Consider the following 24314-nt stretch of genomic DNA (forward strand, 5'->3'; position numbering starts at 1 on the left):
GTGATTTAATCTTATTTGTATTTGATTATTTTCATATATACTCATGATAGCTTTTAGGCTATTATTTGGTATTTGTCTTTCTTTTAATATGTTAAATAATATGTTTCTTTTAACTTTGTCAAATGCATATTTCAAAGTCAATAAATGCAATATGTGTTTCTAAATTGTATTCTCTTCTTTTCTCTATTATTAATTTTAGGCAAAAGGCCGGGTCTATACATGATCGTCCTTTTCTAAATCCATTCTGTACTTCTAAAATAAAGTTTTCGGAATATTTCATTAGTTTGCTATTTAAGATTCTGCTATATGTTTTGTAACAGGAATTTAGTATACTGATACCTCTATAGTTTTTAGGGTCATCTCTGTTACCTTTTTTAAAGATAGGAATCACAATTGCTTTTTTCCATTTTATTGGGGGGATACCAGTTGAATAAATTTTATTTAAAGATACACACCATTACAAAAGAATCAGATTCAAAGAAAGATACAAAACGAAAAAAGAATCCAGAGAATTCAAAGGGGAGGGCGAAAGTGTAACAGATAGAGAGAAATCAAGACAAAAGTAAAGCAATCACAGTAAACAATGTTGAAAATGATAGTGACCACCTCAAGTGTTGCAGACTCTTTCAACATGGAAGAGATGCACTCTGTAATCAGGTGAGAAGTAGAGAGGTTATACCAATCCTTGATGGTTAAACTTGACTCTGTATTCAACCAACTGAAGGAAATCAGACCAAAACCATCCACAGAGACCTAGAGTCATGAACGAATAGAGAGCGAAGGGGACAAGCAGAAAAGAAGCACCCCAATGTTATAACTGCAGCACATTGCCCAATACTGTTTTCGGAATAAAAGGAACTTTAATAGAAATATGCACTTTGAATCAAATATGCTGGTTACTCGCCACCATCCCACAAGCATATCTAGGAAATTAAGAAGAGAATTTAAGGAACAACACACTAAACTAACTTGTTACCTTCTCCTGAAGACAAACTCTCACCTCTGATGCTACCTGGCATGTATGAGCTTCCATACTCCTGTAAATTGTCTTACTATGGACAGACAGGTAGATCTGTTCATAAACTCATTTTGGAACATCAAGACCATATCCATCTTATCAAACCACAGAAATCTGGCCTCGCTCAACACGGAGTTGAAAACCCAAACCATAGGATCCATTGGGAAAAGACCAAACTTTTACATAGATCTTTATATAAACATGAACGTTTATATAAAGAAAGTGCTGAAGCCCTACTTCACAGACCAAATCTAAACCATAATGATGTTCTTGCTATTCCTAAAGTATGGGAAATTATCATGCAAAATTGTGTAAAATAATTTTTTTTTTATATATGTTATCTTTTTTTAATGTAATTTATTTTATTTCCCCCTCCCCTCCGGTTATATTTTAATTTAATTTTATAACACGTTACTTCACGCATATTGGGATTCCATTGAATCATGCGCCCTTACTCTATGTTATTCCTAGTATTGTTTGAATTAACTGTACTGACGATGTCCTAAGATACTTAGGATGAAATATTTACTTATTAAAAGTTATTACTATGTTATTACGTGTGTTTGTTTAGTCATCAGAAGAAAACACTGAGGAGTTCTATACAGATGTACAGCAGACATCAAGTCAAGATCTCCTAATTGTAATGGGGGACTTAAATACAAAAGTAGGCGAAGACCTACTTTCTACTCAAATAATAGACTAACAATAACCAACACTCTCCTTAAACAACAAAAACCCCAAATGGATATCATCAGACGGACAAACCAAGAATATGATCGACTATATTATTGTATACCAAACATGGAAATTGAGTATCCTAAATTGCAGATCCTTTGCTGCAGACTGTGGATTAGACCATAAGCTCTGATAAGTACTAGCAAACCTTAGAATAAAGTTAAAATCTGAAGGGACTTTTAGAGTCAAAAGGAGACCATAAACTACAAGATCATAATATTCTAAGAAAATATCAACTAGAACTAGATAAAAACCTGAAGGAACTACCAAAACAGAATCTAAGCATCGAAGAACATTGGTGCAAATTAAAGGAAATAATATTAAAATCAGCAGAAAATACAATAGGTTACAAAGGATTGGATCTCGAATGAGGTAAAAATGCTAAGTGACCAAAGGAAAAGCACATGAAATTAAAACAGAACTATAACAGAAATGAATATAATAGATTATCCAGAGAAATTAGAAAACTAGTTAAAAGAGACAAGAATAACTGGTTAGAAGAAAAATGCAAAATGACAGACACGCTATCAAAAGAAAATAACCTTCATGGATTATATAAACAAATACCGTATATTATCACGTAAAATGCGAAAAATTTATAGTTAAAATTTATGGTCTAAAGTTAGAGGTTCGCATTATATATGGATCTTAAAAAAATATAACATCTTATTAGACTTGTGCGCACACACACAATATATACTACCTAATACCTATGCAACCAAATCTACTTTACCCACTCGCATTTGGCAACCGAGCACGCATCGTATCTGCGCATAAAGCCAGTAATGTAAGTAGTACTAATATCCTGCTCCCTTGGCAGGATATTAGCACAGTTATATATCGGTTTAACCACAGTTAATTTTAAATATTATTCGTTAAACAAACCTAGCCTAAAAATGAGCCAACAGAAACGTAAACGTTCATCTTTTGAAGCAGGATTTAAATTACGTGTCACGCACTTTGCAAAAGAACATAACAGTGTTGCTATGAGAGAATTTCATGTAGCAGAGAGTAATGTTAGACTTTGGCGTAAGCAAAAAGACAGTCTTGAAAAATTCCCAAAACGAAAAGTGCCTGTTGTGGAGATGTAGCATCCTTTCCAGAACTCGAAAAAGAGCTAAATGAATGGATTTTATGCAATGACAAGATGGCATTATAGTAACAAGAAATGCAATTCGTTTTAGAGCTCCACAACTCAAGAATGGTAAATTCGAGGACACACCAGGTATTTCATCTTTTCTTGCTTTGCCTGGGTGGTGCAACAGATTTATGGAATGCAAAGCATTAACATTACGACACCGAACAAAAATTGCACAGAAGTTACCAAAGCAGCTTGAAGAAAAAGTGCAGTCCTTCTATAAATTTATCATAAAATTACGGAAGTGTCACGGATATGAACTTTCCCAAATAGGCAATATGGATGAGATGCCCATGTACTTTGATATGCCTGAGAATCGAACAGTAAACTCAGTTGGTGAAAAGAGTGTCCTCATAAAACCAACGGGACATGAAAAAACGCATTTTACCGTTGTTCTAGCATGCATGGCAGAAGGAACCAAATTAAAGCCGACAGTGATATTTAAAAGGAAGACAATTCCGAAGCATATGAGAAAAGAAATTCTGATATGTTAAATAATAAAGGCACTTGGCAATGGCTCTTATGATAGAGAAGTACAGTGATTTTTTTTTTAGCATATATAAATGAATCAAAAGATAAAATGGATAAATATGAACCTGTCCTTTGATTTGGAAGGTCATGACACCAATTTAACTTCGTTTTGCATCTGCTTGATGTCAGCTTGATTAAGCCGTTTAAAGATCACTTACATGAAAAATGGAGACAATGGATGTCATCTGGTTTGGTGAAGATGACAAAGGGTGGAGAAAGTTTATTTTTCACTTGGTTAGAGTATAATAAATTTAGTTTAATCCTTTATCCAAGTGTGAGCAAACAAAGTTTGCTCCTGAAAGTATCTTCAGGACTGGGGTAAGGTGGTACAACACCAGGGCACTCCTTGCAAAGGTAGAGCAAGCTACCAACACTCCTATCTCAGTATCTCCCATAATGCAAAACACATCTCCTTGCGGATATGTCTAATGTTATGCATTAAGGGAAGGGCCACAACCCAGACTAGTTTTGACCTTTATTGAGGTCTCTTCAGTGGGAGCCAGGCCCAAGTGGAGATACCAGGCAGAAGCATTAGCAGGTCACCTATAGGAGTTGCCAAATGGTGTGCCACCCTTTTTATTAATTTATTAAAAAAAAGGGTGGCACACCATTTGGCAACTCCTATAGGTAGAGATGACCTGCTAATGCTTCTGCCTGGTATTATTAATTTATTAAAAAAAAGGGTGGCACACCATTTGGCAACTCCTATAGGTAGAGATGACCTGCTAATGCTTCTGCCTGGTATCTCCACTTGGGCCTGGCTCCCACTGAAGAGACCTCAATAAAGGTCGAAACTAGTCTGGGTTGTGGCCCTTTTCTTAATGCATAACATTAGACATATCTGCAAGGAGATGTGTTTTGCATTATGGGAGATACTGAGATAGGAGTGTTGGCAGCTTGCTCCACCTTTGCAAGGAGTGCCCTGGTGTTGTACCACCTTACCCCAGTCCTGAAGATACTTTCAGGCGCAAACTTTGTTTGCTCACACTTGAATAAAGGATTAAACTAAATTTATTATAGACAAAGGGTGGAATTTTCAGAAGCCTGAGATCACCCTAGTCACCAGCTGAGTTAAAGAAGCTTGGGATTCGATACCATCAGAAATGATTCGACGCTCATTTCTTAAATGTGGAATAAGTAATTCAATGGATGGATCCGAAGATGATATCATATACGAAAGTGAGGATGATGCACAACAAAATGGAAAGATATATGAAAATTTTATTCATTTACTGGCGAAAATTATAAGGCTGAAATTGTAACATAATGTCATGCTGCTGTTTAAAAATAATGGATTTTATGTCATCATGTAATTCACAATAATGTCTAGGGGCTTTAAGAAATGTCATTCACTCTAACTTAATTTTGTGATCGACAAGTAATGAAATGGTGCAGATCATCATAAAATGGTACATGTTCATAACAGTATTCTTGTATAATGACATTCATGATCATGACAACCGAAATTGATATTCTATGAGGTGCAGCATGACTTCGTGAAGGGTCGGATTAATGAATATTCTTTCTGTTTGTCTTTATCAGTGTAATTTAAATTTATACCTTGATTACCAAAACTGATTTTGAGATTAGCAAAACTAGTTGCATAGTTAAATAAAATGCATAAAATTGCATATTGTAACATAATTGTCATTATGCTTAAAGATAACGTTGACTAAAATCTATTTTATTATTATTATTCACGCTTCCATGGAGTCAAAAGACTCATCGAGGGGGGGGTCCCCCCAAAGAAACACAGTCTATCATACCACTCCTTAAACTCATTGACCATTCTCGCTCTCCCCACTCCATCAGGCAATGCATTCCACTGTTCAACCACCCTCCATGCAAAGAAACCACTCCTCACCCTCTTGCTCACAGTTTCCTTTCGTAACTTCCAGGGATGGCAACTTGTCATGACTCCTTCCCACTGTTCAACCAAGCGAAGGAACTCCCCAGTGTCAACGCTGTAACCACCTCTCAACAGTTTGAAAGTCTCTATCATATCGCCTCTCCTTCTATCCACCAAACTCTGCACCCCACACTCTCTCAGCCAATCCTCATAACTAACATTGTGCAGTCCTGATACCATCTTTGTTATCTGCCTTTGTACCCTTTCCACAGTTAATTTATCCCCTTCAAATCCTGGGGACCAGATCTGAGAACAGTAGTCTAAGTGTGGTCTGATCAGAGTCTTATACAATAGAATGATAACCATTTTATCTCTGCAGGTTAGTGTCCTTCTCATTGTTGCAGCAATCCTCTGTGTTACCTTCACTACCTTTGCAATATGTTCCTTAAATTTCAGTTCTCTATCAATCATCAATCCCAGATCTCTTGTTTCCCTTACTTCCTCCATTTTAACTCCTCTCATAGAGTATGCAGCAGCCCATCGATGTGTCCCAAACCTCAAGACCTTACATTTTGCTGCATTAAACTAATCACCAATTCATTTGCCCATCTGTCTAGCTTATTCAAATCCTCTTGCAGGGCTACCACATCTCCACTATTACTAATAACCCTTCCCAGCTTCGCATCATCTGCAAACAACTGAATATCCCCTTTGCAATCCACGAACAATGTCATTGATATAAAGGTTAAACAATATAGGTCCCAGCACTGAGCCCTGTGGAACACCACTTGTAACCTTCTGCCTCTTTGATACTGCTCCACCATACACAACTCTCTGATACCTATTGGACAGCTAATCCTGAATCCAGTTGCCCAATCTGTCATCCAGACCCATGTTCTGCAACTTGAATATCATCTTATCATGTGGCACCCTACCCTGTTGGGTATCTAATTTGATACTGAACGAACGAGGATGGGCTGGCAATTTGGGATTTAGCCGACCAAATTGTATTCTTATTGGTTAAACCAAAATAAAAAATGATGGTACAACATGACAAAATTTCATGCCGGCTGGTGCGCGTCCGGTTAAACAAGGCCCCCCCGTTGTTTTCACCAGGGAACCAGGGCGAACAGCGAAAAGTCAGCTACTGGAACAAATCTGAAAACAAACCCCAACTCAACATCACCAGAGTTAAAGATCGGTACTATCAACGTAAGAAGCCTGAATGGCAAAGAAATGGAGCTAGCCGAGGAATTAGATAAGTACCAGATCGACATAATAGGGATGACTGAAACAAAAAAGACCAAAACTGGTGAGATCTTTCTGAGCCATAAATACAAAATGTTATATTCAGGCAATGACAATCAAGGAAAAGAAGGAGTAGCCATAGTATTCAACACAAAATACGAGGCTAATCTTCTTGAATGGCAGTCAGTCTCAAGTTGAGTCATGTGGGCAAATATGAGAATGGGGAACTGGACAATGAGACTTATTTGTGCCTATGGTCCCACAGAAGGTTCTACTAAGGTAGAAGTGGAGGAGTTTTTTTGACGCTTTAGAAAAAGCAACTGACACAATGAAAAAGGAAAAGTTGGTCCTTGTTGGGGATCTAAATAGCAGAGTAGGAAATGATTGTGAGACATACAAAAATATTTTGCGAAAATTTGGAGAAAAGAGCAAAGCTAATAATAATGGCAAATATCTGTTGGATTTCTGCTCAGGACATGGACTAGTTATTACTAACACCATGTTCCAACATAAAAATGTGCACAAATTTACATGGAGAGAAGAGGCTAGGAATAAGAAAAGTCTCATTGACCACGTTATTGTTGATAGTGATGTTTTCTACCTGGTGCAAGACACCAGAGTGTACAGAGGATTCGAAATTGGAAGTGATCACTATTTAGTATTGAGCAGGATAAAATTGAATTTCATATTGAAAAGAATAACATGTAAGAAAGTTTTAAAGCGAATAAAAGTTGAGCAGCTCTCAGATGTGAACTGTAGACTAAAATACACAAAGATTATTGAAAAGAAAATGAAAGAGTTTGAGAACAGGAATCAAACCTTGGAGATTCAGTGGCAAACTCTGAAGAAAACATTGATTGATTCTGCCAGAGAGGCATGTGGTGAGGTTGTGTGCAAGGATAAAAAAATCAGAACTCCCTGGTGGACACAGGAAGTTAAAGAGACAGTGAAGGAAAAGAAGAAAGCATATCAAAAGTTCCTGGCAAATAAGTCAGCTTTTACTCTTACAGAATACAGAGACAAATGTAAGAAAGCTAAACAGTGTGTAAAACTAGCTAAACAAAAGTCATGGGAGGACTTTGGCAAGAATATAGAAAATAAATATCAAGAAGGTGGCAAAATATTCTGGAGGTTGTTGAAGAAGCTTAGGAATGGAGGAAAGAGTGCTGTAAAAGGAGTTAGAGATGATAAAGGTGACATGAAAATGGGAGAAAAAGATATCCTTGAAGTATGGAGTAAATACTTTGAAAAACTGCTAAATGAAACAAGCAGTGATGACAGCACAGTGATAAAAAACACTAACCAGGCATGCAGTCAAGAATACATATCCATACTTGAAGTAGAAAAAGCCATCAAATTCTTGAAATGTGGAAAGGCAGCAGGAGTAGATGATATTCGACCAGAAATGCTGAAGTATGGTGGTATGAAAGTCTTACAGTGGCTGCACTGCATAATTCAGAAAGCCTGGACAGAGGGATGAATTTCCAATGATTGGAGTAGAGCTCTCATAGTACCCATATATAAAAAGGGAAATACAACTGAATGTGAGAATTACAGAGGTATTTCCCTACTGAGTGTTCCTGGCAAGATCTATGCAAGTATACTTGAGAAACGGTTGAGAAGAATTGTGGAAGAAAAGCTTGGTGAAGAAAAAGCTGGATTCAGGCCAAATAGAGGCTGTCAGGATCAGATCTTCACTTTACAACAAATAGTCGAGAAAGCATGGGAATATAACAAAGATCTGTATTTAGGTTTTGTCGATTTGGAAAATGCATATGACAAGGTGCCAAGAGAGAAGCTATTCAATACGCTACAGCTATATGGTGTCAATGGGACATTATATCAAGCAATACTTTGTCTTTATTTGAGTTGTAAGTCAGCAGTTAGAATTGAAGGAAGTACAGGAAGATGGTTTAATGTTAAATCTGGTGTGAGACAAGGATGTACATTATCCCCTCTGTTATTCATTATCTATATGGATCACATTATGAAGGAAAGTGGTATTAAACCTGATATCAAAATTGGAGATGTTAATGTCAGCTCTTTGCTTTATGCAGATGATGTTATACTTCTAAATAAATCTGCTACAAGTCTGCAAGATTCTCTGACTAAATTGAATAGCTGTTGTAATAGATATGGTATGAAGGTTAGCAATAGAAAGACAGAGACAATGAAAATAGGCAGAATCATTGAAAATGTCAACTGTGTTGTGAATGGAGAACCTGTGGAACAAGTAAAACATTTCAGCTACTTAGGCACGATTTTTACTGAAGATGGTAAATTAAATATAGAAATAGACAACAGAATCAGCAAAGCTGGTATCGTGGGAAGTCAATTGAATAAATTCATATGGAATAGGAGAGAAATTAGTTGGAACACTAAATTAGCTGTATACCAGACAGTGTTCAAACCAGTTTTAACTTATGGATCTGAGAGCTGGGTCAGAAGTAAAACACTTGACCAAAGACTAGAGACCACAGATATGAGAGTCCCGAGAAAGATTAGAGGCGTGAACAGATGGCATCAATGGCAATATTATATTAAAAATGAGGATATTAGGAAAGCTCTTGACATTGTCAGCATCCAGGAATGCGTTAGCAGAGCTAATCTCAGGTGGTATGGTCACTTAAATAGAATGGGAGAGGAAAGATTAGCAAAACAAGTGTTCTCTGCCAGGTTGGCAGGAAAACGACCCAGAGGAAGACCAAGATATAGGTGGATTGATACAGTACAAAGTGCCTTAGAGGATAGAAATATAAGATCTGATAATGTTGGAGTCTTGACAAGTAACAGACTGATTTGGAGGAAAATTGTAGATAGGAAGTTAGTAATGATGTAATTTTTTCATGTAGTACTGTTGTCATATCCTGTACACCCCTTTGAGGGTACACGGCAGGAATTTGATGATGATGATGATGTGGCACCCTGTCAAATGCCTTTGCTAAGTCTAGGAAAATGGCAGTATATGCCCTTTCCGCATCTAATGCTCTTGTAACTTTATCATAAAAGGCTAGCATATTGCTAAAACAAGAGCACCCCTTCACAAATCCATGTTGACTCTCACAGATAACATTACCCTCATCTGCCCAATGCTGTATATGGTCCCTCACTACTTTCTCCAAGATCTTACTAACTACTGATGACACACAAACTGGCCTATAATTAGACACTTCTAGTCTGCTACCACCCTTATACAATGGCACTGTCTTACCTTCCTTCCATTCCATGGGCACCTTTCTTGCAGCCAGACTTTCATTGAAAAGACAGGTCAAAGGCACTATCAGTTCCTTAGCACATTCTCTCAAAACCCGTGGTGGAATACCATTCAGCCCCACCGCTTTACTGACATCCAGAGTACTCAGTATGTGGAACACACTTGCCTCTAAACCTCAAAATTGCCCTATCCCTTTAGTATTAAAATTGATTCCTCTAGGATGAAATACTCCAATAAAGTGTTCATTGAACAATTCCACAATGTCCTCTGCATCAGTCACTCTATCTCTATTCCAATTTTTATCTCACAATGTCATTCTTCCCCAGTCATTTCTCCTCTTACTGGCCACATAGCTAAAAAATTCCCCAGGATTTTCCTTGGATCTAAGAGCCAATCTTTTCTCATATTCCAGTTTCACCTTCCTTACCATACTAGTCACACTCCTGGCCTGTCTCTTATATTCTTCATGCATCTTCTCTTCACCTGTCTCCTTATATCTCTTCCATAGCCTCTTTTCGCATGCAGTTCCTGTTTAATATTGTTTGTCATCCACTTTACTCCAAATTGTGTCCTCTTTTTCACTCGTGGAATACAGCTTACCATTGCTGCTAACTACTCCACAAATATTCCTTCACTATTTCCCACGCACTAATGATATCCCAGCCTTCCAATTCCTCCCTCCACGAAACTTCACCAAGTTGACGTCTAAGACTATTATAATCACCTGCTTTATAATTCCACACATGTTCCCGTCTCTTTGATACGCCTGCATGTCTATTCATTTTCCAAGTCAAAACCATATGGTCACTCTCTCCAACTGGTGGGAGAGATGTCATCTCAGTTATTATCAACTCTTCTGATGCTATAACCAAATCCAAAACTCTTGAACCTCTTGTTCCCTCTATTACATGTTGCCTAAGACATTTGTCCCTCAAGAATTCTAGAAATTCCATTCCCTTATTGCTGCATGCATCTTCCTCTCCCCAATTTATACTGTTGTATTAAAAATCTCCTATAACAATCATCCTTTTTGCACTTGCCACGCTCAACTGTCTCAACATCTCGTGGTCCCCACTCTCTGTGCTCCTTGGTCTGTAGCAACACCCCACTAAGTATCCTGTCTTGCCCACCTCCACCCCACACCATATGCTTTCAAAATCATTAGTGTGATTTTGAAATCATATGGTTGAAATCATATTGAAGTCACAGCTTTGCAAAGCCTCCACTCTTAGAGGGCATAGGTCATCACTTATCATAAGCACTACTCCACCACCACGCTTTCCCTTCCTATCCTGCCGAAAAATGCTGTACCCAGCTACTTCCATTCCTGTTACTATATCCTCTTCTGTCAACCACGTCTCAATGATCCCAATAATCTTTGGCCAGTCTGATGCCTATCAGTGCCACCAATTCCTCTCCCTTATTCCGAATACTCCTGGCATTAGTATAAAGCATAAAAATGCCATTGTTTCTATACCCAGCATTATTCCTTCTAGACTCCACTGGACTCAGCGTTACCTGATGTCGTCCCCTTTCTCCCAAGTACCCATTCCCACAAGAGGCTACTCCTGCTACCATCCACACTGGGACACACTGACTCGTTCAGAACAGCAATCTCTCCAGATACCTACGTTCTTCCTCATTCAAATGCAAGCGGTCTCTCGCATACAATTCCTCTCTGCCCTCAAACGCACTCCAAGCATCCACATATTCCAGCCCTCTCTTCTGATACATTCTCGATGTCAGATAAAATATTAGAATAAACTTGTAAAAAATATTTAGTTAATATCAGTAAAACAAAATCAATATGGATAGGAAGAGAGGCAGCAGAAGTAAAAATTTTAAACATTCCATTGACGGACAAGTTGGTCGTTTAAACACATAATCTCAATAGGATGGACAGTGATGTCTGAATTACAAAAAATGTAGAAAATAATAAGTTATCCAGCAGCTTGAAACTAAAACTTCAATTCAGTCATTATTCTAACTATGAGAGCCTGAGACATGGACAGTTAGAAAAAATGCTGAAAGAAAATTGTTAACTTTTGAAATGAAATGTCTCTGGAAAAATTAATAAAATGTACTGAATAGGATTCAAACCAATGAAAAAATTGTGTGTTCTATCAAGTTCATATCTAATTATGGATAATCCAAAACAGCTAGAACAGTTCTCTCACATAGAATCTATCCAGAATGGCTTGTACATCAGATATTGGATGGACACATGAAAGTATCATGATCCAATGGAAGACCATGATTAACATGGTTATAAACATTCTGCTTTGAACATTCTCCCCCCCCCCCACAGTTTCTTATAGAATATAATCTCCAGTTGCTGAAAATAAAACATATCACGCTTCCTTTTTTTTTTTCTTTTTAGCCACTTGCTCTTATGTGGTAGTGTGATAGGCTTTAGATTGTACAACTTTGTAACTTCTCATGTTTGGGATTGATATATAAAATTCACCAAATGCGCTAGTTTTGCTCAGGGTATAGCTGGTTTATCTCTTTTCAGCATGTATATATATATATATATCAAGTACCATGTGAATGTAACTTTTCATATTTTGGTCAGATAGGCTGTTTAGTAGAAAAGAGGATTGAGGAGCACAGTCTACATTTACAGTTTCAAGTTTTGTAAATAAGGATTGGCCCCACATAGTGTTGTGTATTCTTGTTCAAATGAGGTAGTTATAGAATTCTTTTAGAATGACATGAGACTAACTCATGGAAGCAATTTTATACGTGAGCACTCATTCAAAGCAATCTCCGAGATCACTTCTCCATCTTCTCAACCTGAAGCCGAATGATGTTTCTCTGGACTATCATAATAGTTAGTACATGCTTTGAGGATAGAAAATGATAATAATTTAAGTTTTATTTTATATGTGTTTAGTAAAAGCCATACATTACATGCTTCTTATCAAATTGGTTATGTTGAATATTAAGTAATTTTTTATTATTTACAGTTTGCATGGACCCACGTCACTTTGCTTATAGTAGTTACACAGTCTTACCTTATTATGCAAAATTTGTTTGAGGGCTTAATATGGTAAGTATGAGTTCTCCCTTGACATTTTTTAATCAGTTTCTTTTGTTTATTTTCAATATCACATTTGGTTTGTTGCCATCATTTACAAGTGGGTTGCATAAATTTAAATTTGAATCTCTTAAATTCATTATTATTATTGGCCTTCAACCAGGCAGCAGCATGAGCTCCATGATATACACAAATTCATATTTATATCACAATATGCACCAAAATTCAAATACATTCTACAACTACAAGGTTGGTGAGGGGAAAACTAGAATTCCTAGTGGAAAAGCAACCTTATAACCACCTTTGAGATAAACTAACTCAATGCTGGGAAGGGGTGGGGGAAAACAACAACTGCAGGTGACCATTGAAGGTGAATAATTCTGAATAATACTCCATTTTCATTTCATTTCCCAATTCTTTCCCATCACTATTTCACTATCCCTTGTTGTCTCTGCCTACCTTTTCATTTGCATTTAGATCATAGAAATGTCTTTCTTTCCAGTCAGCGTTTTGTATGTGCATAAATGTTTATTATAGTAGCATTTTTATACTTAGTTTTGAACCTAACTTTTATTATTCTTTCTGATATTGGGTTACATTCCAATAGTGCCTTTCTTACCTTCATTATTATCATCATCATCACCACCTTCTGGGTTTCCAGAATATATTTGTTTGATGTTCATATGATCTCACCAGTTCTATTTCATTGGGCTTCTCTTAATCCTAGTATTTGTATTTTGTATCTATCCATCTCCTTTTGCTATTTGATGTGTTTTTTCCAAATCTAGCAGAACTAGATTCCCTTCAACCCTTAAGATTTCTGTAGCCAGAAAATTTTTTATGCATTGTGGTTGCTAGCCACACATGTACAGTCCTCATCCTTTCTCATCTAGGCTTGGGACCAGCAATGGCAGAGTTCAGTCTCAAACCACTTCCTCCCTATTTATTCACCACTCTCGGTTTCCTTCCACAAACCTTTCAACTTTAGCGATGAATACATCTCACAAACTGCGCCAAACCAAATCTTACATATCAACTCTCCCAACAAAGACATTTTTTCTTCCACTGTTCTGCCACATTGATCCCATGCTGATGCTATCTACTTTTATACAAATATAGAAGTTTTTCTTAAATCTAAACAACTCAATCTATCACACGTCATAAAAACTAAAAATCCACAACAAGTGCATGAATTAACCTTGAATTAACTTATTCATTTAAGCTAAATCCTCTTTCTGTCTTCTGTTAGACAAACTCATCTGATTGTGACTTAACCAACTGATTCTCATAATTATCATTGTAATTATGAGAAGTCCCCTGTGTTAAATTGTGAATGAAGATATTTATAATTAATAATACTTCATTCATAATTAACAAGACCTACCATATCATAAGCAGGATTTATTTAAATTTATTTTGTTAGTTCTTGCTTATAAAATGTTATTCATGAATTTCTTTTTAGTTTTGTTAGTTAATTTTATTTATGTAATTTTTAAATATATTATAGACATGAAAAGCTTCTATATTAAAGTGTCATTTATTTTATTTGCTTTATTCTTTTATTAATAATATTAGAAACTGTAATAATGTATGTAATTTTAATATATCCAGAAGATTCTTTGTGATATCATTTGATTGGTGGTTGTGAGAAAACATGCAAATTTCTCCTAGCGCGTGTTGGAGCATGAACTACTATATACGAAGGGAAAAACAAGTTTGATGTGAGCCTAACTGGTGAGAACCAGTTATTGGCGGGAAAAAAGGAAGGAGTGGATACGAAAATGAAAGTAAAGAGAAAATTGAGTAGGGAAGTATAGAGAACGGTAGCTGGAGACTGGAAGGGAATTTTGACATGCCAGAAACGGAATAGAAAGGACTGGGAATAACTTGGCATATTAACTTACCTGTTAAAATGCCAAGTGATTTCTACCAAAACTTCCTAACGCCTAGCAGTGGAATAGTGCAGGACATAGGATAATACGTATAAGAAAAAGAAGAAATAGGTAGATAATTTAAACCAAGTGCATGAAGGTTATATTCTCCTGAGTCTATAAATCAGTCGCAGAAATAGAAGATTCTTTTAAGTTTGTGTTACTACAAAATAAAAGTCAGCAAGGACTTTAAAAATGTTGTTCGATCTCCTTATGATGTGATGAAGCTATATCCTGGTAAGATTACCTTTAATATACTTAGTGAGAAGTAATGAAAATTAATTCCGCCGAAAGTAATTTATTCCTAGTTGCTGTATTCAGTGAGTCAAGATTTAATGTGTGATGTGCTAAGACTTTTCCCTCTTCAAGTGACAAATGCTATATTATTGAATTAGGTGTTCATTGACTGAATGAGAATATTGAGAAGCCTATTTGTTGCAATTTAGGAATCTCGAACTTACAAGAACTGAATTTGATTGACTGAGCTTAGAGAATTACAAATGAATGGCTGATGGTTCGTGAGTTGTATTCTTTCTGAATATCTTGAACTGATTTGATATTTAAAATGTTTTGAGATGTAACCTTGGTCAGAGCGAAGTTATGATAGAAGTTCTTTGTAACAAGAAAAATAAGAGCTGTTAATATAGTTTTTAATTATAAATTTTAAGCTCAGCTGAGTAGTGTACTAGTATCTTAATGAGAGTTTTATTAAGATACTAGTATATTCGTTTAATTGTAATGTCCCTGTTGGAATACTGTGTTATGATGTAATTAATGTAACACTGCATTAAATAATTTTGTTTAAATTGAATCTTGTATTTACCTGATTGTTTCATTGCATCGCTCATTAAAATAATAAGAATCTCAGCAGGAACCCTATGTAATAAAAATAAAAACTTCGGCCTAAAATCAGCTTATGATAACCTAGTACAGTTGAAGGTTGATTTATCTAGTTGCTTTTGCAATTCAGAATATGGAGTGGCGCTGTATAATATAAATTTTCTTCATATTCGAGTGATATATCAGCCTACAACCAATTAAATACTAACGAGAGAGAGAGAGAGAGAGAGAGTTATAAGACAATAAAACGTGATTGAGAAGAAGTTACGATCCAACACCTGCACACTTCAGTGAATCGTCTCTGAATACCCTCAATTTTCTTCACATCCATTAAAAATCTTGGTGAATAAATCTGGAAGGCATAATCAGTATTGGACTGACTAAATAACAGTATCATTATTTCCATACAGTTATAGGTGAAGCTTCTTTTAACTAACTCCAAAATCTGGTGAGTTTTACTAGTTGTAAATTCATACTGGTAAGCCAGTATGATTTCTGTGCTTAAATTCCCTACCAACCAAAATGAATTCACCTTTTCCTAAAGATGGTCCATTCAACTTACATCAATTTAAAGCTATCTTCCTACTGAATCTAATATATTTGCATTTATTCACATTAAATTTTGAACCCTATTTCTCCATCCACTCTTCTAGTGCCTTAAGATCATCCTATAAAGAACTTAGGTCATCCAAACGATTGAACTACTCTGCCTAACTTTATATCATCATCAGCAAACAAAGAAATTTTACACTTAATATTGAACCAGATTGTTTATGAATATGTTAAACAATTAGGGTCCTTATACTGAATCCTATCATATCCCACTCCTGATAACTTTGCTTTTTTGAAGGCTCTCCTCTAAACACCACTCCCAGTCATCTGTCAGTCAACCAATTTTCTGCACTCATTAGGCCATCTTCAGTACCCATTTTGATACATGTTAATCAACAGGCTTTGCTAAGATCCAAATAAATCGCATCATATCCATTCCCTTGGTCTATTTCCTTTGTGATCTCTTCATAAAGAATAAGCAGATTTGCCATAACCAATCTCTCCTTATTCATGACTTACTTTTCACGGTATTAACAACACCACACAATTTTATTAAAGAGATGTTTTATTAACTGCTAATATTTCGCTGATTTTCAACTCAGCATCATCAGAGCATAACATACTTGTACACACGACAGTGAGTGAGTGAAACTACAATTGCAATGGACAAAAGATCTAAAGTCCTATTTATGGCACCCTCTAATGGGGAAAAAAAAAAAGGCTATGCAGGAGTTTCTCTTAGGATAACAGTCTCCCAAATTTTTGGCAAATTAATGCAACCATATTTGTTAAGGTTGGGAGAATTATTCAAAGCCATTGCTGACTCAAAAAAATAATCTTTCAGATCTATAACGACTCCTGAAAAGCACATTCGTTTTTTTCCATCTAATCCTGTGTGAAGGAGTGTCCAAAGCATGGTCTGCCAGTCCTGACTTGCCATAGTAATAGTAGCGAATGTATTTTTCATGTTCTTCCAGGCAGATGTTAACTGATCTTCCTGTTTGCCCATAATAGGCTAAGTCACAGTGAACTTCATACACTCCGGGGTGTGTGCTAAAGGGTGAATTTTATCCTTAGGTGAGCGGATCAGAGTTGCCACTTGACATGAGGTTTGAAAGTGATGTGAAGGCCATGTTTCATCAATACTTTGGCTATCTTTTCTGATGTACCTCTGATATAGGGAATAGAAATGGTCATGTTGTTGTGTATTAGGAGAGGACAGCCTAATGGGCCTATGTAGTATTTTATCTATTTTGTAGGGATTATAGCCTGTCAACAATATAAGTAAGTCATGAATAACAGTCAACACCTAAGCTTATCTGTTAGATCAATCTCTCCTTAATGAAATCATACTATACTATGCTTAACATGTGATTCCTGTCAAAAATATACTGGATACAGTTTCTAAATAATGTTTCCATTACTTTGTCACTCACATTAAAAAGACATTGGTTCTATAATTCTCCATTTTATATTTTGATCCCTGTTATGAATTGGAATAACCCAGGGCTGGATTTATGCCCTAAGCTATACAAAACCCAGAGGCCTCCTACTGTTTTAAATTACAATTGAAGGTTGGTCTCAGAAAAATTTAAAATATATACGCCTTTTTAATATATGAAAATATATTGTCTTAATTTTTTATTAAAAAAATTATAAAGTATGCATTTACAAAATCACAAATAATTATATAATTAAAGGGTTTTAAAAACGACAAATAAGGCTCGTAGAACAGAAAGTTTTAAATTAAAATAGGAAAATAAAAAGTAAACATTAAATTAATATAACAGCATAATTGATAGTATATAAAAAATTTATCTTTTATTCAGGTGAAAATTTGACAGTAGACATCACATAAAATTGGCTACCCAAAATTCCAAACAATACAGGTACATATACAGGAATACCTCGATTATCGCGATTCTTGATTTATCGTGGTTTATAATTTGATACCAAAATTCCAATTATTGTGCTCCCAATTCGAATTATCGTGGCCGCGAGGTGTAGCCCACTACATATGCAACCAGTTAGTCGCCACTCTCCAGGTATCGTTCTCTTGTAGCGCTTCGTTTTTATCCGACGGCACCTTCTCACCACTTACCAGTAACTATCCGCCCTTGCCTGAAGTACATGTGGATATTTATTTCTCTTGTTATTTACCCCTACAATGAATGTTAAAAGAAACGAGGATGATTTCAAGTCTACAGCTATCAAGAAGAAACATAGAGTGATCAGCTTAGAAGATAAGTTGCATATGATAAATAAGTATGAAGCAGGCATAACCAAAGCCAAAATTGCAAGAAAGTACGGTCTAAATGAATCGACTGTTTGGCATATTTTAGACCACGCTGCAAACTCTAGGGCTTCGATCTAGGACTAAAAGAAATTGAAAAAGGTGATGTTCAGGACCTGCTTCAGTCACATGATAAGGAGGTGGATGATGAAGACCTAATTAACCTCAAGAGAGAACGCACTTACGATGCTCAAATTGATGATAAGGACGAACAAATTGACTTGCACCGAAGGAATTTACCCTCAAAGAAATGGACGATATGTTTAGAATTGCTGAAAATTTTAAAGAAAAAATCTTGAACGACGATCCTAATCTCGTGTGATCACTGAAAGTTCGTCAGGAAATTGAAAAATCCATCTGTTGCTACTGAGTTTTATACAAAGAAAAAAGAAAGAAAAAATTACACCAGACAACTCTACACCAATTTTTATCCAATAAAGAATAATTGTATGTACTTTATGTACTTCTTATATATAAATAAAGATTAAAGAATAATCTCATCATCATCATCAAATTACTGCCATGTACCCTCAAGGGGTATACAGGATATGATAGAACTACATGAAAAAATTTACATCATTATTAATTTCCTATCTACAATTTTCCTCCAAATCAGTCTGTTACTTGTCAAGACACAAACATTATCAGATCTTATATTTCTATCGTCTAAGGCACTTTGTACCGTATCAATCCACCTATATCTTGGTCTTCCTCTGGGTCGTTTTGCTGCCAACCTGGCAGAGAACACTTGTTTTGCTAATCTTTCCTCGCCCATTCTGTTTAAGTGACCATACCACCTGAGATTAGCTCTGCTAAATCATTCCTGGATGCTGACAATGTCAAGTTCTTTCCTAATATCCTCGGTTTTAATATGATATTGCCCTTGATGCCATCTGTTCACGACTCTAATCTTTCTCAGGACTCTCATATCTGCAGTCTCTAGTCTTTGGTCAAGTGTTTTACTTCTGACCATGCTCTCAGATCCATACGTTAAAACTGGTTTGAACACTGTTCAAACCAGTTCAAACACTTATGGTGTTCTGACTAATTTCTCTCTTATTCCATATGAATTTATTCAATTGACTTCCTACCATACCAGCTTTGCTGATTCTGTTGTCTATTTCTATATTTAATTTACCATCTTCAGTAAAAATAGTGCCTAAATAGCTGAAATGTTTTACTTGTTCCACAGGTTCTCCATTCACAACACAGTTGACATTTTCAACGATTCTGCCTATTTTCATTGTCTTTGTCTTTTTATTGCTGACCTTCATACCATATCTATTACAACAGCTATTCAATTTAGTCAGAGAATCTTGCAGACTTGTAGCATATTTATTTAGAAGTATAACATCATCTGCATAAAGCAAAGAGCTGACATTAACATCTCCAATTTTGATATCAGGTTTAATACCACTTTCCTTCATAATGTGATCCATATAGATAATGAATAACAGAGGGGATAATGTACATCCTTGTCTCACACCAGATTTAACATTAAACCAACTTCATGTACTTTCTTCAATTCTAACTGCTGACTTACAACTCAAATAAAGACTACGTATTGCTTGATATAATGCCCCATTGACACCATATAACTGCAGCATATAGAATAGCTTCTCTCTTGGCACCTTGTCATATGCCTTTTCCAAATCGACAAAACCTAAATACAGATCTTTGTTATATTCCCATGCTTTCTCGACTATTTGTCGTAAAGTTAAGATCTGATCCTGACAGCCTCTATTTGGCCTGAATCCAGCTTGTTCTTCACGAAGCTTTTCTTCCACAATTCTTCTCAACCGTTTCTCGAGTATACTTGCATAGATCTTTCCAGGAACACTCAGTAGGGAAATACCTCTGTAATTCTCACATTCAGTTTTATTTCCCTTTTTATATATGGGTACTATGAGAGCTCTACTCCAATCATCGGGAATTCGTCCCTCTGTCCAGGCTTTCTGAACTATGCAGTGCAGCCACTGTAAGACTCTTATACCACCATACTTCAGCATTTCTGGTCGAATATCATCTACTCCTGCTGCCTTTCCACATTTCAAGCCTTTGATGGCTTTTTCTACTTCAAGTATGGATATGTATTCCTGACTGCATGCCTGGTCAGTGTTTTTTTACCACTGTGCTGTCATCTCTGCTTGTTTCATTTAGCAGTTTTTCAAAGTAATTACTCCATACTTCAAGGATATCTTTTTCTGCCCATTTCATGTCACCTTTATCATCTCTAACTCCTTTTACAGCACTCTTTCCTCCATTCCTAAGCTTCTTCAACAACCTCCAGAATATTTTGCCACCTTCTTGATATTTATTTTCTATATTCTTGCCAAAGCCCTCCCATGACTTTTGTTTAGCTAGTTTTACACAGTGTTTAGCATTCTTGCATTTGTCTCTGTATTCTCTAAGAGCACAAGCTGACTTATTTGACAGGAACTTTTGATATGCTTTCTTCTTTTCCTTCACTGCCTCTTTAACTTCCTGTGTCCACCAGGGAGTTCTGACTTTTTTATCCTTGCAGACAACCTCACCACATGCCTCTCTGGCAGAATCAATGTTTTCTTCAGAGTTTGCCACTGAATCTCCAAGGTTTGATTCCTGTTCTCAAACTCTTTTATTTTTTCTTCAATAATCTTTGTGTATTTTAGTCTACAGTTCACATCTGAAAGCTGCTCAACTTTTATTCACTTTAAAACTTTCTTACATGTTATTCTTTTCAATATGAAATTCAATTTTATCTTGCTCAAGACTAAATAGTGATCACTTCCAATTTCAAATCCTTGAAAATCATCAAAATTTTCTCGAATGTTTTTAACATAGTGAGAAAGTGATTATTACAGATTTGCACATGTGGTAAGTGCAATCTTTGGATTCTGGAGAGCCATATTTTGTGAAACTCTGGCAGCAAATTATTCCATAAATGTAGCATAAAAACAAACTCTAGTTCCTCCATTTTTTCCAGAAGAGTACCAGTTTCTAGTCTTGTAGCTCCCTTTTCATTCTTATCATCATAAATGTGACTTAGAGCATCTACGATGGGCTTATAACTCACATTTATGGCAGATACTGTTTTGACATTTGCTTCCCACTTAGTGTCAGACAATCTTTTTTAGTACAGTCATACCCCGACTCACACTACCCTGTCTTACGCAAATCCGGAGTTATGCAGTTTCATATATATACGTATTCCCATCCCACTTCACACCTCACCACTAGTCGTATCTTTCCGGTGCTGGCCACATTCACCAGTGTTGCACATGCTGTGAACAAACACTGACGTGTTTCACGCGGTCTCCATTCATACACAATTTTTATAGTCGACAAACCTTGTAATTGTTTAATGTTATGTTTTTGATAAAAATTTTATCACATAAAAAATAATAATGTCATTCAAAGGAAGCAAGTCCAATTCTTCTACAGCTAGCAAGAAAAGAAAAACATTGACTTTGGAAACAAAACTCAACATTATTAAGGATTTTGAAGGCGGAATGAAAATTTGTGAGCTAGCAAAGAAGTTCAATCTACAGGAATCCACATTAAGAACAATCATAAAAAAAAGGTTTACAGATTTTGGAGGATGTAGGTTCTAACGAGGAACGAATTGTAGCCACAAGATATGGAATAAAGAAATCATTAGATTGCTATGAAGAAATTTTGCGTGACAAGAAAAAGACTTTATGCCGTCAGACGATTCTATTAGATTTTATGAAATAATTGACATCGGAATAACTTTCTTTTTTTATGTACGAAAAACTACAATTATGATTATATTTCTTAAAAAAATATAGTTTTTTTTTGTAAACCTTTGGTCCCAATTAACTAATATTTTGTATGTTTGTATGCAAAATTATACCCGAGTTACGCGAATTCGACTTACGCGCTTTTTGTCGGTCCTACCTACTGCGTAACTTTGGGGTATGACTGTACTCTGGTATCTGCATCTGTTTTCAAGAAAGATAACATCACAGACCACTTTATAGAAGATGAAAAGAAAGTGTATATTTCTTGAACAACAGCAAAAACGTTTATTGTATCTAAACAGCAATCTACAGCAGCACAGCCAACAAGATTTAGTGAATGACTGGCACACGGAATATATATAGCATGCTTGTTTAACTCAAGGATTTTTTGTTGCATTCCCTTGTATTTGCCAGCCATATTCGCTGCATTATCATATGACTGTCCTTGGCATTTGCTGAAATCAACTTTGCATTCCTTACTTAGATAATCCACCACCATACCTGCCATACATTCACTGCTGTGATTTTCCAACTCTAGGAAAGTCAGAAAATTTTCAACAGGTAAACTATCACCAGGTGATACATACCTTACTATAATAGTTAGTTGATCCACATGGGAAAGATCTGGCGTAGAGTCCACAGACAAACTGAAGTAACCTTCCTTTCTCAGATCATCTAAAATTGATTTTCTTACTTTATTAGACATAAGCTGGATCAATTCATCACATACTGTCTTTGACAAATATGAAGGAGACCCAGATCCTCTGTTTCCATGTTGTTTTATGTTATTGGAAAGAAATGGATCAAACTTAGCAATCAATTCTAACAAACCAAGGTAATTGCCATTATTTTGTGATTCAAAAGTTTACTTGTCTCCCCTAAAAGCCAGACCACGTTCTACTAATGTGCATATCATTGCAACAACATGCTCAAGCACATTCCTCCAATAAAGCTGTTCTACTTTTATTTGTTTTGCTAGTCCTGGGTCTAAGGTTTGACCACGCTTTCTTGTCAAGTATGTAATCAAAGCTCTTCTGTGATCTTCAGAGTGTTCATGACTTTGAATTGCAATGGGATTTTGCCAGTTAGAAAATCCATCAGAAGCTAGTGCTGCAGTTGATGTTGAAAACAGTTTGCAGACAAAGCAATAAATACAACCTGTTGTTGGTGAGTACACAAGCCATTCCCAATTGTATACTTCACCATTAACCTTCCTATTCTGAAAAAGACCTTTTGAACAATATCAACCTGATTTTTGAATGAACGCTTAGAGTTTTCAAATGGACCGTTCCAGTGCTGACACTCTGATGAACCTTCTAAGATCCAGTATGAGAGTTCATCCTGTGTGAGGACACCCCATTGACCAATATCACTGAGTTTCGTGAATTTTTTTGTTTCAACTGTAGATGTCGGTTCTCCAACAGCAGCAACGCTCGCAGTGGGATCAGTTACAATATTTCCATCAGCCGAGATTCCAGACTCTATGATCTCAGAGACAATAGGCTGTTGTTTTGGAATTGGCTGCTCTCCCTGGGTCTGTGGATCATCTTTCATTGCTGCGGTGAAATATATATATAGAGTTTTGTTGCTTTTTTGAATTCATCTTCAAGCTGCTGCTTTCTTTTTTCTTTTCTGGTATCCACTGACAAATGTTTGCCTTCATTGTATGGTTGGAAATGGAATAGCAGAAGTAAATGCTAGAAAATAAAAGATTACAAACATTTTCTAAATAATGATTTTAAAAATTAATTAAAAATTATTTAGGTATTAAAGATAAAATTTTTAATTAATACGTTTTTGAGAGTGAAAAAACTTCTTTTGTTATATTTTGTATATTTAAAATTATTTAGAAATAATCATCGTGATATGCTGACTTAATTTGAGTGCTTTTTCTACGAATATTTTTTTATCAATTTTTATATTTTTTTGTTTTTTTATTTGAGGCCCTGGCAGATTGCAAGGCCCCCTAAGCTGTAGCTCTTTTAGCTTATACGTAAATCTGGCACTGGAATAACCCTTGCAAACTTCCAAACAGAGTTCCTGAGTTTGGCCTTTGTGTAGATGATTAAATCAAAAACTCCTCTTCCCCAAAAACATAATTTCTATCTTCAGATCCTTCCCCCCCCCTCTTTCCCAAATGCTCTCTATCCACCATAACACTTCAGTAATGCCCTAAGATTTG

At 36.0% G+C, this 24314-nt stretch overlaps 1 protein-coding gene across 1 annotated transcript in view; it reads left to right on the forward strand.

Moving 5' to 3' along the window:
• LOC150096325 (phosphatidate cytidylyltransferase, photoreceptor-specific-like) overlaps positions 1 to 24314 on the forward strand; it is a 167861-nt gene that overhangs the window by 72396 nt on the left and 71151 nt on the right. Inside the window, exon 7 of the mRNA XM_090409237.1 lies at positions 12703 to 12785. Coding sequence (XP_090265363.1) covers positions 12703 to 12785 — 83 coding nt within the window. The remainder of the gene's footprint in view (positions 1 to 12702; positions 12786 to 24314) is intronic.

The sequence above is a fragment of the Typopeltis vanoorti genome, chromosome 19, assembly GCF_054136105.1.
Source record: "Typopeltis vanoorti isolate ZY-2024b chromosome 19, IOZ_Tvanoo_1.0, whole genome shotgun sequence".
NCBI classification, from domain to species: Eukaryota; Metazoa; Arthropoda; class Arachnida; order Uropygi; family Thelyphonidae; genus Typopeltis; species Typopeltis vanoorti.